The sequence below is a fragment of the Salvelinus alpinus genome, chromosome 31, assembly GCF_045679555.1.
Source record: "Salvelinus alpinus chromosome 31, SLU_Salpinus.1, whole genome shotgun sequence".
NCBI lineage: Eukaryota > Metazoa > Chordata > Actinopteri > Salmoniformes > Salmonidae > Salvelinus > Salvelinus alpinus.
This window is the reverse complement of record NC_092116.1, coordinates 6,659,554-6,677,373: the sequence shown is the minus strand read 5'-3', so window position 1 is coordinate 6,677,373 and position 17,820 is coordinate 6,659,554. Positions and strand designations below refer to the sequence as shown.

General features: G+C 44.0%; 1 protein-coding gene across 1 annotated transcript in view; it reads right to left on the bottom strand.

The window, feature by feature from the left end:
• Positions 1 to 17,820, bottom strand: part of LOC139560959 (RAS guanyl-releasing protein 2-like) — a 91,644-nt gene that overhangs the window by 25,906 nt on the left and 47,918 nt on the right. The window contains exons 4-10 of the mRNA XM_071377707.1: positions 16,843 to 16,899; positions 16,507 to 16,638; positions 12,106 to 12,256; positions 11,451 to 11,624; positions 8,793 to 8,909; positions 8,222 to 8,503; positions 272 to 352 (exon numbers count right to left, since the gene is read on the bottom strand). Coding sequence (XP_071233808.1) covers positions 272 to 352; positions 8,222 to 8,503; positions 8,793 to 8,909; positions 11,451 to 11,624; positions 12,106 to 12,256; positions 16,507 to 16,638; positions 16,843 to 16,899 — 994 coding nt within the window. The remainder of the gene's footprint in view (positions 1 to 271; positions 353 to 8,221; positions 8,504 to 8,792; positions 8,910 to 11,450; positions 11,625 to 12,105; positions 12,257 to 16,506; positions 16,639 to 16,842; positions 16,900 to 17,820) is intronic.

The window sequence follows — 17,820 nt, the reverse complement described above, 5'->3', positions numbered from 1 at the left end:
CCAGACCAATGAGAAGACAAGAACATAAATTCTCCAGAGGCGTCCTAGAATCAATAAAAGGGTAAGTTGAACATGAGAGCAAGGGTGTTTAAATGTCATGAGAAAATTAACACATTGGTTTCCTATAAGCTATTAGAATACATTGACTTCCTGTATAAATTGTAAAAACACATTAACTATCTACAAGATATAATATTTTTTTTTTAAATGGCTTCTTATTGGCTAAAAGGACACATTTGCTTCCTATTGGGCCCTGGCCCATAGCGCTCACTGCTGGTTTAGCACTGCGTGGCTCTCTCTGTAGAGACAGCTGGTAGATCTCCTCCTCGGTGTGGTACTGGTCCAGAGACACCTGCAACATGGTAACTGTATTAATATAGCATGTGGATACCATGACAACAGAGGAGATTTTAAAAAAGGAGGTCTTGTTGTTTTAAGAGGCATACTATTACTTTGTATTAGCCAAACTTTAAAACTACCCGTTAACCTCAGAGCTACTTCATTTTCAGTTGAAATGCGTAGAACGAGGTTGAATAACCAACAGTATACTAATCCCATAGGATGTTATTTGTTTTTCGCTGACTGAAAAAAAAAAATCTGACATATTTCTCCGCCAAACTAATATAGCGATTCTCTCATATCAAGGACAATGGAATCACCTTCCTTGTACAGGTCATCAATTAATAATAAACTAGGTGAAAAATATTGGACTGGCAGACTTGAAGGCTACTCTAAGGTGAACCGTATTCCCATGGTTTCAAGCACATTGGCTTAACTCAATCTCCTAACGCCGATTCAAACGAACCTGAAGTTGAATAAACTGTATAAAAGTCAGTGAATGAGATGATTGTGTCCTTCAACTCGTGACTGTCAAGTTATTTCCTGTTTCTCAGAGAGAGAGAGAGAAAGAGAAAGAGGTCGAGACAGAGAGCGAGACAGAGAGCGAGACAGAGAGCGAGACAGAGAGCGAGACAGAGAGCGAGACAGAGAGCGAGACAGAGATTAGGTGCAAACCAGAAAAAGAGAATAGTTTTTCGCTCCGCAAACCAGAACGAGAGAAGTACAGCATTGGGTCATAGCTGAAACAGACACATGACCAGCTCTTAATTCAAGCCGTATCCTGCCGGAACAGGATCCTGTACCTCTCCGTTTTGGACTATTTTATTCCGGAACCTATTTGACCAGATCCGGTACCTCTCGTGGCATGAAAAATCATTTTCAAATGTTAAAATTCAAATAAAAGCGATGATAATAATAATATGAATGTTCGGGTTGGACCGGGCTTATGGTTTGAGCAACATTACAACCTGTTTGAGACCAACACGTGGCTGTGTGAGAAGCTCACCTCTATCTCTCGCAGAACTAGAATGAGATTCACTTTCTACATTATTCTCTCCCTCTCTCTGCTCTGATAGACAGGAGCCTGCAACTCTCATCTCTCCAGCGCGGCATAACGTATTTCCTTATAGAATCATAGACGCAGAAATGGTTCTGGAGGAGCTGCAGCACCCCTGATAAATCGAAAAACAAAATTTGCCAAAGTTATAGAACAACTGCTGCCTGTCAGAAATAAATGAAATAATTCAGAATAGCCTACTACACCATGAGAATGCCTATAATTTAGCCACCGAAGATCTTTTTTTAAATTTATTTTTAAATAGCTGTGGATTGGGTGTAGCCCAGTAACAAGGTATAGCCTACAGCCAGGAACGCGAAGCAAATCTGTCAATGAACAGAATGCAGACAAAGCAGGCCTTTCTCAATATTTCAAATACAAATAGCAAGGAAAACACAGGCTGGAAAGCAAACGGCTCCTGCTGAAAAGAGAAGACTAGTCCGTCTGCTGTCGGCTACCAAAATATTTGATCAACTTCCAAATATTTCCCTATCATTATGAGTCACGCGCAGTGCTTAATTTGTAAATCGGGAGTTGCCGGGGGAAAAAAGTGAGCGGGAGAGGAGCTCCGAGGTACCAGAACACATTTTACAAAGTAATGATTAAGTAATTGATTACGAAGTAAAACAGGAGAGAAATATAGGCTTTTGGCACAAACACATCGACCATCACCTGTGAGTAAGCTGAGCATCATTGGGTGAGTCAGTGAAACTGGAAAGCAGTTGAAGGACTAATTTCCTCCTCACAATGTGTGTTCCAACACTAATATATATATATATATATTTTTTTTTCAAACTTTTTACCCCTTTTTCTCCCCTAATTTTGTGGTATCCAATTGGTAGTTACAGTCTTGTCTCATCGCTGCAACTCCAGCACGGACTCAGGAAAGGCGAAGGTCGAGAGCCATACGTCCTCCGAAACACAACCCAACTAAGCCGCACTGCTTCTTGACACAACGCCCACTTATCCCGGAAGCCAGCCGCACCAATGTGTCAGAGGAAACAACACCGTACACCTGGCGACCGTGTCAGCGTGCATTGCACCCGGCCCGCCACAGGAGTTGTTAGAGCGCGATGGGACAAGGACATCGCTGCCGGTCAAACCCTCCCCTGACCCGGACAACGCTGGGCCAATTGTGCGCCGCCCCATGGGTCTCCTGGCCGCGGCCGGCTGCGACAGAGCCTGGACTCGAACCAGGATCTCTAGTGGCACAGCTAGCAACTGCGATGCTGTGCCTTAGACCACTGAGCCACTCGGGAGGCCGTCAATGTCAAAGAAGCCTGTCATTCCGGTAATTTGTACGGTGTTAAAAAAGTGTCATGTAAAATTATAAAAAGGCCACAGTTGTCCAGCACCCTAGGCTACTACAAAAGTTCCCCATGTGTGCAACTCCTGTAAGCGCCTCTACTCTGCTGTTCTATGCCACTACGCAAATGCGATGAAATACATGCAATGCTTTATTGTAAAAAGGGGATTTTTTCCCCCCTCATTCGTTCTGGTACCACGGAGCTCCCCACAACCCTCTCCCGCTCACTTTTCGTTCCGGCACCTCCCGATTTACAAATTAAGCACTGCGGATCACTCATAATTATAGGGCATTCAATGGAAAGGAAATTATATGGCAATATCACATTCTAACAGTGTATGCCTTTGAAGAAGCTTCATCATTTCAATGTAGAGGGGAACAGTCCTGGCTATCAATAAGACTAGCAGAAATCTGATTGCTTTTGGAGGTAGTCAGTCATTCTTGATTCCCCCTGGAACCTATTAGAATTTGCATTAGGTCATTGGGAATATTAAGTCATCACGCTCCCTCTCCATCCTTGGACTCCCACTAGATTCTTTCAATGACAACAAAAAAATCCTTCACACTTTCAATTTATTCCTTAAATTTGAATGACAATCCCCCTCTCCACAAGGGTGCATGCTCAGCCCCCTCCTGTACTCCCTGTTCACCCATGTCTGCGTGGCCAAGCACGCCTCCAACTCAATCATCAAGTCCGCAGACAACACAACAGTAGTAGACTTGATTACCAATGATGACGAGACAGCGTACAGAGAGGAGGTGAGGGCTCTGGGAGTGTGGTGCCTGGAAAACAACCTCTCAGTCAACGTCAACAAAACAAAAGGAAATGATCGTGGACTTCAAAAAACAACAGAGGGAGCACACCCCTATCCACATCAACGGGACCACAGTGGAGGAGGTGGAAAGCTTCAAGTTCCTTGGCGAACCCATCACTGACAAACTGAAATGGACCACCCACACAGGCAGTGTGGTGAAGAAGGTGCAACTTAGCCTCTTCAACCTCAGGAGGCTAAAGAAATTTGGCTTGTCACCTAAAACCCTCACAAATTTTTACAGATGCACAATTGAAAGCATCCTCTCGGGCTGTATCACCGCCTGGTACGGCAACTGCACGGCGCTTCAGAGGGTGGTGCGGTCTGCCCAACGCATTACCGGGAGCAAACTACCTGCCCTCCAGGACACCTACAGCACCCAATGTCACAGGAAGGCCAAAAAGATCAAAGACATCAACCACCCGAGCCACTGCATGTTCACCCCGCTATCGTCCAGAAGGCGAGGTCAGTACAGGTGCATCAAAGCTGGGACCGAGAGACTGAAAAACAGCTTCTATCTCAAGGCCATCAGACTGTTAAAACAGCCATCACTAGCACATTAGAGGCTGCTTCCCTATAGGCATAGACTAGGAATCACTGGCCACTTTAAGGAATGGAACACTAGTAATTTTAATAGTGTTTACATATCTGGCATTACTCATCTCATATGAAAATACTGTATTCTACACCATCTTATCCACTTAATGTTTACATATTTTGCATTACTCATCTCATATGTATATTTATTTTTATTTAACCTTTATTTAACTAAGCAAGTCAGTTAAGAACAAATTCTTATTTACAATGACGGCCTAGGAACAGTGGGTTAACTGCCTTGTTCAGTGGCAGAACGACAGATTTTTACCTTGCCAGCTCGGGGATTCGATCTAGCAACCTTTCGGTTACTAGTCCAACGCTCTAACCACTAGGCTACCTGCCGCCCCATATATTGTTTTTCTATAGTATTCTACTGTATCTTAGTCCGTTCCACTCGGACATCGCTCGTCCATATGTATATAGTCTTAATTCATTCCTACTGAGATGTGTGCATTGGGTATATGTTGTGTAATTTGTTAGATATTACTTGTTAGATATTTCTGCACTGTCGGAACTAGAAGCACAAGCATTTCGCTACACCCGCAATAACATCTGCTAATCACGTGTATGTGACCAATAAAATTTGATTTGATCCACACGCCATCATTGATTCCATTAAATTGGCTGTAGATTGCTGTATTTCTCTCGCCCTCCTCCTCTCCCCCCCCCCCCCCCCCCGGATACATTCATTGATACCCTCTACAAGGTTGACTGGCGGGGTCAGTGGCTATGGAATATAGTCAATAAAGAAATCCATCGCTTGATAATCAGGGACCTCGTCAATGGTGTCCCTTCCTCAAACAGTGTCATGTGACCGCGGCATTACTGTAAGAGGGAAGCCTTTGTTTTCTAACATTTTCTTGGAAACTAACTCCTGCATACATAACCATATTCTATTACTGTCAATGATACATATCATTAGGTGCCTCTAGTTCACCATGGAAACACATAATTGCCAGAGATTTGATGGCAGGTTATATCATGTGTACAAGGAGTTTCTAAATGACATGACCCCGATAAGTAACAGTTACATCCAGATTAAATGTACAACAGATGCATTCGTAATAAAAGGGAAAGGGAATACATGTCACTTCCCCATATGTGGGGAATATATCTGAAACCCATTTAATGCGTTTTCAATATGAATCCAAATATTGGTCTAGTCTGGTCCAGGATCTGTTTGTGCCGTCTTGCCAACTCCTATGGTCATTATCACGGCATTAGGAAGACAGCCTAAATAGATCTGAGACCAGGTTACACACAGTATGTCACACTAACCAAGTTTGTTGAGCAGGTCTGTTTTAATGCATCGGTACATAGAGCCATATATTCCACCATCCCCATATGTTGGGAATATATACTGAACCAAAATATAAACGCAGCATGTAAAGTGTTGGTCCCATGTTTCATGAGTTGAAATAAACGATCCAGGAAATTGTCCATATGCACAAAAAGCATATTTCTCTCAAAGTTGTTTACATCCCTGTTAGTGAGCATTTCTCCTTTGCCAAGATAATCAAGCCACCTGACAGGTGTGGCATATTAATTAGTTGATTAAACAGCATGATCATTACACAGGTGCACGTTGTGTTGGGGACAATAAAAGGCCACTCTAAAATGGGCAGTTTTGCCACACAACACAATGCCACATATGTCTCAAATTGTGAGGGAGCGTGCAATTGGCATGTTGACTTCAGGAATGTCCACCAGAGTTCTTGAATGTTCATTTCTCTACCATAAGCCACCTCCAACATCATTTTAGCAAATTTGGCAGTATGTCCAACCGGCCTCACAACCGCAGACCCCGTGTAACCACGTCAGTCCAGGACCTCCACATCCAGCTTCACCTGCGGGATCGTCTGAGACCCGTCACCCGGACAGCTGATGAAACTGTGGGTTTGCACAACCGAATAATTTTTTCACAAACTGTCAGAAACAGTCTCAGGGAAGCTCATCTGCGTGCTCATCGTCCTCACCAGGGTCTTGACCTGACTGCAGTTCGGCATCGTAACTGACTTCAGAGGGAATATGCTGACCTTCGAGGGCCACTGGCACCCGGGAGAAGTGTGCTCTTCACAGATGAATCCCAGTTTCAACTGTACTGGGCAGATGGCAGACAGCATGTATGGCTTTGTGTGGGCGACCGGTTTGCTGATGTCAACTTTGTGAACAGAGTGCCCCATGGTGGCGGCGCGGTTATTATGGGCAGGCATAAGCTATGGACAACAAACACAATTGCATTTTATCGATGGCAATTTGAATGCACAGAGATACCGTGACAAGATCCTGAGGGCCATTATGCCATTCATCCGCCGCCATCGCCTCATGTACACAATTCATGGAAGCTGAAAATGTCCCAGTTCTTCCACGGCCTGCATACTCAGACATGTCACCCATTGAGCATGTTTGGGATGCTCTGGATCAACGTGTACGACAGCGTGTTCCAGTTCCAGCCAATATCTAGCAACTTCGCACAGCCATTGAAGACTAGTGGGACAACATTCCACAATCAACAGCTTGATCAACTCTATGCGAAGGAGATTTTTTTATCGCTGCATGAGGCAAATGGTGGTCACACCAGACACTGAATGGTTTTCTGATCCACGCCCCTACCTTGTTTTAAAGGCATCTGTGACCAACAGATGCATATCTGTATTCCCAGTCATGTGAGGTCTTAATTCATGAATTTCAATAGACTGATTTCCTTATATGAAATGTAACTCTGTAAAATCTTTGAAATTGTTGCATGTTGTATTTATATTTTTGTTCACTGTATTTTGAATATATTTAATATACAGTATGTCATATTAATCATGTAACCAAAAAAGTGTTAAATCAATATATATATTTTTCATCAAAATAGCCCCCTTTGCCTTGATGACAGCTTGCACACTCTTGGCATTCTCAACCAACTTCATGAGCGAGTCACCTGGAATGCATTTCAATTAACAGGTGTGCCTTGTTAAAAGTACATTTGTGGAATGTCTCTCCTTCTTAACGCGTTTAGACATGAAGGTCAGTCTATCAGGAACATCAAGAGCTTTGAATGTTTCTTCAAGTGCAGTCGCAAAAACCATCAAGCGCTATGATGAAACTGGCTCTCATGAGGACCGCCACAGGAAAGAGAGACCCAAAGTTACCTCTGCTGAGTTACCAGCCTCAGAAATTGCAGCCCAAATAAATGCTTCATAGAGTTCAAGTAACAGACATATCAACTGTTCAGAGGAGACTGCGTGAATCTGGCCTTCATGGTCAAATTGCTGCAAAGAAACCACTACTAAAGGACACCAATAATAAGAAGAGACATGCTTGGGCCAAGAAACATGACAATGGACATTAGACCGGTGGAAATCTGTCCTTTGGTCTGATGACTCCAAATTTCAGATTTTTGGTTACAACCGCCGTGTCTTTGTGAGACGCAGAGTAGGAGAACGGATGATCTCCACATGTGAAGCTCCCACCGTGAAGCATGGAGGAGGTGTGATGGTGTGGGGGTGCTTTGCTGGTGACACTGTCAGTGATTTATTTAGAATTTAAGACACACTTAACCAGCATGGCTACCACAGAATTATGTAGCGATACACCATCCCATCTGGTTTGCGCTTAGTGGGACTATCATTTGTTTTTCAACAGGACAATGACCCAACACACCTTCAGACTGTGAAAGGGTTATTTGACCAAGAAGGAGAGAGATGGAGTGCTGCATCAGATGACCTGGCCTCTACAATCACCTGACCTCACTCCAATTGAGATGTTTGGGATGAGTTAGACCGCAGAATGAAGGAAAAGCAGCCAACAAGTGCTCAGCATATGTGGGAACTCCTTCAAGACTGTTGAAAAGGCATTCCAGGTGAAGCTGGTTGAGAGAATGCCAAGAGTGCAAAGCTGTCATCAAGGCAAAGGGGGGCTACTTTGAAGAATCTAATATATAAAAATAAATTGATTTGTTTAACACTTTTTTGATTACTACATAATTCCATATGTTTTCTTTCATGGTTTTGATGTCTTTACCATTATTCTACAATGTAGAAAATAGTAAAAAATAAAATAAAAACTCTTGAAGGAGTAGATGTGTCCAAACTTTTGGCTGGTACTGTATGTTTTACTAACTGTGAGTAGATTGAGCAGGTCTGTGTTGGAATCAATGGTGGGTGGTGTGGTCTGGATCAGCGCCAGCTCCTGGAGGATGGCATACAGCTGTTGACACTTAGCCAGGTTGACCCTGCTCTTGCCCGGGTCAGCCCAGTCAGACAGTGCCACATGCACGGCAATCAGGTCCTTGAGGTGCACACCCAGGATGGGGAAGCGGAAGCCTGTGCACTCGGAGAAGCGGCGGCGGTACTGGCTGTAGTTACCACAAGACGTCACTAACTCGATCAGGCTGTTGAACACCTGGAGGGGACCAGGGGAGGGGGGGTGATTGAAGGAGGAGAGGAAGGATTGGTTAAGAGGGGGAGGGAAACGTGTGTGGATTAACATTGTGCGACAGTAGAAATAACTCTTCCAAGTCCTTCCATGTAACTGACAAATACCCCTGATCTCTCCCGCTGTTATCTAAACGAATCCTTTCTGTTTTAGGATGTGAGCTAATGTCAGTTATTGTGGTGGTGACACCAGGCTATTTGAAGAGAGTGACAACATAGCGTGCACATAAGGTATGAGATGAGCATAGTTAGTTCACCTTGTTGGTCTCGTTGCTGATGTGTGACTGGGTGTCTTTGAGGCGAGATATGGAGCTGTTACTGAGCCCCCCCACCACCGCCATCAGAGTGTTGAAGTTCTGAAGCTGGAGCAGTTTCTATCGGAGAGAGAAGAAGAAGAAGATGGAGAGGGGGATAAGGAGAAAATACAATTCCGGTCTTTGCTGTTGAAGCACCCCTCCTACTTTCCTTTGTTTGCTAAGCTCAGAAACCTACCTGAACTCCAAATGATTAACTAACCTAGGGCTGAGACAGAGAAGAGGTATAAGAGAGACAGAGAAGAGGTATAAGAGAGACAGAGACAGAGAAGAGGTATAAGAGAGAGAGAGAGAGAGAGAGAGAGAGAGAGAGAGAGACAGAGACAGAGACAGAGACAGAGAGAGAGACAGAGAGAGAGAGAGAGAGAGAGAGAGACAGAGAGAGAGAGAGAGACAGAGAGAGAGACAGAGAGAGAGACAGAGACAGAGAGAGAGACAGAGAGAGAGAGAGAGACAGAGAGAGAGAGAGAGAGAGAGAGACAGAGAGAGAGAGAGAGAGAGAGAGAGAGAGAGAGAGAGAGAGAGAGAGACAGAGAGAGAGAGAGAGAGAGAGAGAGAGAGAGAGAAAAAAAATATCAAAGATTCAGAGAGAGAGACATGAGGCACTGGGTGAGAGAAACATTGAGAGCGAGTGAGGGGTGAGAGAAATGGAGGAAGAAGAGAAGCCAACGTGTGGGTGTAAGAGCCGGTGCCAACAAGGATTCAAGAGAGACAGAGGAGAAGAGGGAGACGGAACGATTGACAAGGAGCCAGAGGGAGAGGAGCAAGCAAGTTATAAAACAGTGATTTAGAGAGAGACTATTTTCTCTCTGAGGGAAACGGAGAGGATTGGAAGAAATTGGAGGCACACAAAGGCAGGCGATAACTAAAATCCGGGGAAGGTCACACATACACACTCCCTCACACACACGCACATACACACACACCAGCTAACCCACACACACACACACACAAACCTCAAGCAATAAGCTGCACTGTCTAATAATACCATTCAAACAGTAGACAGCACAGCACACATTCTAATCATTGTGTCACAGTTGCAGACATACTTCTGTTTAGGACGACTGCCAGCGGGCATCATTTGGTTAAGCTCAAATACCTGCCCGGTCACTCCGATCAATGGGCAAAGCTTTATGGCAGAGTGGCATGATGGAGGCTCTACTAAACTGCTGTATAAAGCCCACTGACTAACAGTGATAGGTATCGATAACACAGGGAATAATCCGGGTATCCTGTCGATATGCCGAAGCTTTCCACTGTGTGGGATAAGTAATGTACTAAATTACTGCTGTGTGTGTGAGGCATTGTAAGTAACTACATAATGACTGACATAATGACTATACAATATCTGATGTATGACGGGAAATACGGTTAAGCATTATGATGACAAATCAAAGGAGGCGTACGGGTTAAAAAAGACAATGGATTGTGCAGAGACGTTAGGGGGAGAGACAGAAGAGAGAAAAGAAGGGTGAGAAAGACTGCAGAGAAAATGGCCTACTTCAGGTGAAACACGGAGTGAATCAGAAGGTGAATGGGAAAGAGCAAATTATATTTGGAAGGGATGAGCAGAGAGGGAGGGGTGAAAGAGGAAAGAGAGAGCGGGAGCAGGAAGGAGAGCAGGAGGTGACCCCTCTCTGGGATGTATTGGAGCAGGATCACAGCTTTGGAAAATACACCCACTCAACTTTTAGGCGGGTATACATTTGGCCGTCATTTTCTCCTGTCACCATCCAAACATTATTGAGAGAGAGAAATCCTTCATTCTACACATTTTGGGAGGCAAAGCATGTTATTTAGAAAACTTAGTCGGGGTGCTAAACCAGCTAGCTAGCATCCAGCTGGGCTATTTGAACTCGGGCATATTTGGCAGAGGAGGGTTAAAAGGGTGGGGTGAGAGGGGGTCGGGAGCCTGCCGGGTTGTCAGTGAATAAATCATGAAGGGTTTTGTTTTGGAGAGGAGAGAGTGGCATTGGGGAATGGGGAGACACACTCCAAACATTCTTCTTTAACAAATCCAAATATAGCCTCTCTTCTGTTAGCAGGGACACCCACTGGTAGTAGTAGTACCTGGAGAACAGCACTACTGATAAACACACTTTGATAATTTCTGTAAGGAATAACGGGCAGTAACCGTCTACGAATACAGTTCATAATACCTGAAGGTGTAACAGTCGGTTTTTTCTGAAGGTTAGTTTGGTATGTATCCAATATCTGTCCATATCTGCTTCTCCATCCCTTTCCTCTCCATGACAAAACTCCCCCGTCTTATCTCAACCGCTAACACAAGGCTTTACAACAATCCAACCCCTTTCCCTAACCAACTGGGATTATTTGCCTAAAGTTAACCAATGACATTTCCTGTCTAATATTAACCAGTGCCATTTGTTTATGACCTCGAGGTAGAGCCTACTAGCCTGGTCCCAGATCTGTTTGTGCTCTTGCCAACGCCACTGCTGTTATCGTCAAGCCAAACATGACAACGAGTGACAAGGGGTTGACATGATAGCCCAAACAGACTGGCACGCAGGTTAAGAGCATCCCTCAGAACAAATGAAATAACTGGAAAATTCCAACACCAATCTGTCCCAGCCTACGTACCTGAGCCACCCTGATGAAGTGGGAGATGACTGCTGCCCTCTGGGGGGCAGTGGGCTTGCTGAGCACCATGAGCTGGATCCACTGAGACACACTGTTGAACAGGGTGATAAAGCGCTCCAGGATGGGGTTGTCCACCGTGCAGCCATGCATCACAAAACTGTGGTAGTCCTGGAACTGGAAGAGGGGCAGAGAAATGTAATGGATTAAGTGGGCATCCAAAAGCAGTTACGCCCACATTTAAGTCAACATACAGTACCAGTCAAAAGTATAGACATACCTACTCATTCAAGGTTTATTTTTTTTAATGTTCGACACTGTAGAATAATAGTGAAGATATCAAAACTACGAAATGACTCATCCAAGGGTATGTGTAGGTGTGTCGAGACATTTGACTGGTACTGTAAGTCCCATGTTGAATGAGCAATGCAAAGGCAGTTTGGACAGCAAGCCTGGGTTCAAACAGTATGCGTTTTCTTTCAAATACTTTGAGTGTTTAATTAAGCTTGCCTTGAGTGACAGGTGGACGAGGTATTCCATAAGTTGTATTGTACCAGGGAAGGTCAATCAAGCGCAAGTTTAAGTATTTGAAAGAAAAACAATTACTATGAACCCAGATCTGGTGGACAGACACACTGCTCCCCACAGCCCCACCTACCAGTATCTTGCAGAAGGACTTGTACTCCAGGTAGGTGAGGTGTGTGGCCAGCTCGCAGGAGTCCAGGTGGTCAAACAGCAGAGACATCTTCCTCTTCTTGGACATAGAGGGTTGCCGCTGGGTCACCTGACGCTTCCATTTGTACGACGGTCTAACAGGGACACAATATCATGTCTGGGCCCAAGTACATACACTGAGTATACAAACCATTATGAACACCTGCTCTTTCCATGACAGACTGACCAGGTGAATCCAGGTGAAAGCTATGATCCCTTATTGATGTCGCTTGTTATATCCACTTAGAGACACGGACTGTGTATGTGTGCCATTCAGAGGGTAAATGGGCAAGACAAAACATTAAAGTGCCTTTGAACGGGGTATGGTAGTAGGTGCCATGCGCACCGGTTTGAGTGTGTCTAGAACTGCAAAGCTTCTGGGTTTTCACACTCAACAGTTTCCCATGTGTATCAAGAATGGTCCACCACCCATAGGACATCCAGCCAACTTGACAACACTGGGAAGCTTTGGAGTCAACATGGGCCAGCATCCCTGTGGAACGCTTTCAACATCTTGTAGAGTCCATGCCCCGACGAACTGAGGCGGGTTCTGAGGGTTCTGCCATATTTCTTCACATTTTGTGTTACAAAGTGGGATTAGAAATTGATTTAATTGTAATTTTTTTGTCAACAAATTTAAACAAAATACTCTAATGTCAAAGTGGAAGAAAAATGCTTTTTTTTACGATTATAAAGAAAATTATAAATACAATATAGTCGTTGCATTAGTGTTCCCATCCCTGAGTTATAAAACACCTTTGACAGCAATTACAGCTGTGAGTCTCTAAGAACTTTGCACACCTGGGTTGTACAATATTTGCCTATCATTCTTTTCAAAATTCTTCAAGCTCTATCAAGATGTTGGGGATCATGGCTAGACAGCAATGTTGAAGTCTTGCCATAGATTTGCAAGCAGATTTAAGACAACACTGTAACTTGCCCACTCAGGAACATTCAGTCTTCTTGGTAAGCAACTCCAATGTAGATTTGGCCTTGTGGTGTAGGCTATTATCCTGCTGAAAGGTGCATTCCTCTTCCAGTGTAAAGCATACTGAACCAGGTTTTGTTCGAGGATTTTGCCTGTGCTTAGCCCTACCCTGTTTTTTTTTTTATCCTGAAAAACTCCCCAGTATTTGCCGATGTCAAGCATACCCATACCATGATGCAGCCACCACCATGCAGTTACTCGGTGATGTGTTGGATTTGCCCCAAACATAGGACTTTGCATTTAGGCCAAAAAGTGTATTATTTTGCCACGTTTTTTTTTCAGTATTACTTTAGTGCATTGTTACATACAAGATGCATGTTTTGGAATATTTCTATTTTGTATATTTGTGTTCTTTCACTGTAAAGTCACTACAATGTTGATTCATCCGTCGTTCTCTCCCATCACAGCCATTGAACTCTGTAGCCGTTTAAAAATCAACAACGGCCTCCCTGAGCAGTTTCCTTCTTGCCCTGTGGCTCAGTTCTCAAGGACGGCTGTATCTTTGACGTGTCTGCGTGGTTTAATACACAATGCACTAGACCATACTTAAAGAGATATTCAATGTCGGATTTGTTATTGTTACCCATCTACCAATCACTGCGCTTTTTTAAGAGGCTTTTGAAAAGCTCCCTGATCTTTGGAGTTGAATCTGTGCTTAAAATTCAATACGTGACTGAGGGACCATACAAATGTTGTATGTATGGGGGACAGACGAAGGGTTAGTCATTTAAAAATCATGTCAACCCCTTATTTCACACAGAGTGAGTCCATGTAACTTTTTATGTGATTTGTTAAGCCAAATTTAACTCCTGAACCAATTTAGGCTTGACTAAACAAAGGGCTGAATACTTACACATCGACTATATTTTTCTCATTTTATATTAATCTTAAAAAAATATATATATTTTGTGTATATCGTTGACAAAAAAAGGACAATTAAATCGATTTTAATCCTACTTTGTAACAATACAATGTGAAGAAACCCAAGGGGTCTGAATACTTTTGCAAAGCACTGTAAAACTGAAACCTGCAATCCAAACTGAATATTGCTCTGTTTCAATATGTTTGTCAAATGTGACACAGAGAGACATTCCGTTTTGCATTCCAGGCTAACAAAATATAGCACGCTGCATTAGTCTCTACAATGGGGCCTGAAACTACGACTGTGGTGGATGTGGAATGGAGGGAAGAAGACAGTATAGAAGATGCAATAAAGTAAAGAAAACTCTTACCAGATGTTATGAAACTCGACTGTCCCAAGAAAGTGATGTATAACAACCCACTCGCGAGTCCAGGGTCAGACAGACCGACAAAGGAAATAGGACGGGTCATTTAGGAGCTCTGTCACACGAGGTCCCAGCCTCGGGCCTAAGAATGAGCCATGTAAGGCAGCATGGAGACACAAAGGCTGCGTTTACAGAGGAAGCCTAATTCTGATTGTTTTTTTCCACTAATTGGTCTTTTAACCAATCACATTAGATCTTTTCACATCGGACCAGCCACGTCGCCGAGACCAACGTCTTGCTACCGGACAGGCTAAACACATTCTTCGCATGCTTTTAGGATATCACACTGTGCCACCGACGCGGCCTGCTACCAACGACTGTCTCCTTCTCCGTGGCCGACGTCAGTAAAACATTTAAACGTGTTTTGCCTCGCAACGCTGCCGGCCCAGACGGCATCCCTAGCCGCGTCCTCAGAGCACGCGCACACCAGCTGGCTGGTGTGTTTACGGGCATATTCAATCTCTCCCTATCCCAGTGTGCTGTCTCTACATGCTTCAAGATGGCCACCATTGTTCCTGTACCCAAGAAGGCAACGGTAACTGAACTTAATGACTATCACTTAATGACTATAGCACTCACTTCTGTCATCATGAAGTGCTTTGAGAGACTAGTCAAGGATCATATCACCTTTACCTTACCTGCCACCCTAGACCCACTTCAATTTGCTTACCGCCCCGCCCTGTGAAAGGGTCCTGAACTTCCTGACGGGCCGCCCCCAGGTGGTGAAGGTAGGAAACATCACCTCCACTCCGCTGATCCTCAACACTAGGGCCCAACAAGGGTGCGTGCTCAGCCCCCTCCTGTACTCCCTGTTCACCCATGACTGCGTGGCCAACACAATCATGACTGCACGCCTCCAACACAATCATCAAGTTTGCAGACGACACAACAGTAGTAGGCTTGATTACCAATGATGACGAGACAGCCTAGAGAGATGAGGTGAGGGCTCTGGGAGTGTGGTGCCTGGAAAACAACCTCTCCCTCAACGTCAACAAAACAAAAAGGAGATGATTTTGGACTTCAGGAAACAGCAGAGGGTGCACCCCCATCTACATTGACGGGACCACATTGGAGAAGGTGGAAAGCTTCAAGTTCCTTGGCGAACACATCACTCGCAAACTGAAATGGACCACCCACACATACAGTGTGGTGAAGAAGGTCCAACAGAGCCTCTTCAACCTCAGGAGGCTAAAGAAATTTGGCTTGTCACCTAAAACCCTCACAAATTTTTACAGATGCACAATTGAAAGCATCCTGTTGGGCTGTATCACCACCTGGTACGACAACTGCACCACCCGCAACCGCAACCACAGGGCTCTTCAGAGGGTGGTGAGGTCTGCCCAACGCATTACCGGGGGAAACTACTCGTCCTCCAGGACACCTACAGCACCCAATGTCACAGGAAGGCCAAAAAGATCATCAAAGACATCAACCACCCGAACCTGTTTACCCCGCTATCATCCAGAAGGCGAGGTCAGTACAGGTGCATCAAAGCTGGGACCGAGTGACTGAAAAACAGCTTCTATCTCAAGGCCATCAGACTGTTAAAACAGCCATCACTAGCACATTATAGGCTGCTGCCTATAGGCATAGACTAGGAATCACTGGCCACTTTAAGGGATGGAACACGTGACAAGCACTTTAATAATGTTTACATATCTGGCATTACTCATCTCATATGTATATACTGTTTTCTATACCATTCTACTGCATCTTAGTCCGTTCCCGCTCGGACATTGCTCATCCATATGTATATAGTCTTAATTCATTCCTACTGAGATGTGTGCATTGGGTATATGTTGTGTAATTTGTTAGATATTACTTGTTAGATATTACTGCACTGTCGGAGCTAGAAGCACAAGCATTTCGCTACACCCGCAATAACATCTACTAACCACGTGTATGTGACCAATTTGTACGGCAAATAATCTTGACACACACACTGCAGTGGGGACACATACACAATGCAGTAAAGGACACACCGACTACACACACTGTAGTGTAGAATAGGGAGAGTCACACCAGTGGAGGCCGCTGGAGGGAGAAATCACTGTTGAACAGGGACACTTACACACTGTCGATGTCGATGAGCTGACTCTGGCGCTCGTTCCCCTCGGTGGTCAATAGGTCCTTGAGGTCTTTAATCTGCTCTGCCAGCTCTGGGTTCAGATTGAACTCTGCCGGGAACTCCGAAATCCAGTACCTAGATGGAGGGAGGGGAGGGGAGGGGAGAAAGAGTTAGAGCGGAAGGAGAGGGAGAGAGAAAGAGGTAGTGAGGGAAAGAAAGAGAAAGAGAGAGTGAGGTAGTGAGGGACAGAGAAAGAGAGAAACAGAGACAAAGTGAGGGATAAAGCAATAAAGAGACATCCCCAAGCAAATAACAAAAGCAATTACAAATGTGTCTTACTTCACCAGGTGGCAGATTCTTGTCCTGCGTTCAGCAGAGCAGCTCTCCTCCTGTGATCTGATCAACTGTTAAGGTACATAAGACATCTACAAAGACATTTCAAAAACATCCTTTAACAATCAGACGTGGCTTAATTGCAACCAGTTTTGCACGCTGGGAATATTCCATCCAATTTACACCTTCCATTCACTGACACCTTAACCCTGAAAGCACCAACAGGGGTAAATTTTGACCCCAAGGGGTCATAAAGAACCTTCAGAAATTGTAGGACTTTGTCAAGCAACTAGGTACAGACAAACAAACAAAAAACTATTTACCACGATTTATTTGCAAATAGAAGAATGAAAAATAAAATCTATTTTTTGTGTACTAGTGGTATACACAGCTAAGCTGAAAATGTGGACTCAATTGTACACTTTGTGATAAAAGCACCAAATATGGCACAGAGGTAGATGTATGTACCCTGAAAATATAAATATGGAACCACCCCAGATGTTGGGGGAGGGACAGACACTATAATTTAAAAAAAATATCTAAAAGATGTACATACATATTTATCTTCCAGTCAATGTCTATATACCAAGCTGAGAGTCTCATCTTTCAGAAGCAATTGGAACTGAGTTGACAGCCCAGAGCATTCCAAAGTTAGAGTCAAAAGTCTGATGGCACCGTTGCACATTTTTGCATATAAGATCGGCCATATCGGTGGACATCTTATTAGCTCAGATTAGCTCAATTGCCAATTTCTCAGCCTCCGAGAATCACAGACACACAACACTTGAATGAATAACGGATAAATATCCATAACAAGAGGCTAAGGATGAAAAAAAAACTACAAAAACATGTATTTTGAAACCTACAATTTGACTACTATAACGTCACATTTTAAAATATATGCTGATTTTGGGGGGATTCAAACCATTTTCTTGTGTTATAAAAGGTTAACAAATAAAAAGCGTTCCTGCTTGCAATTATTAC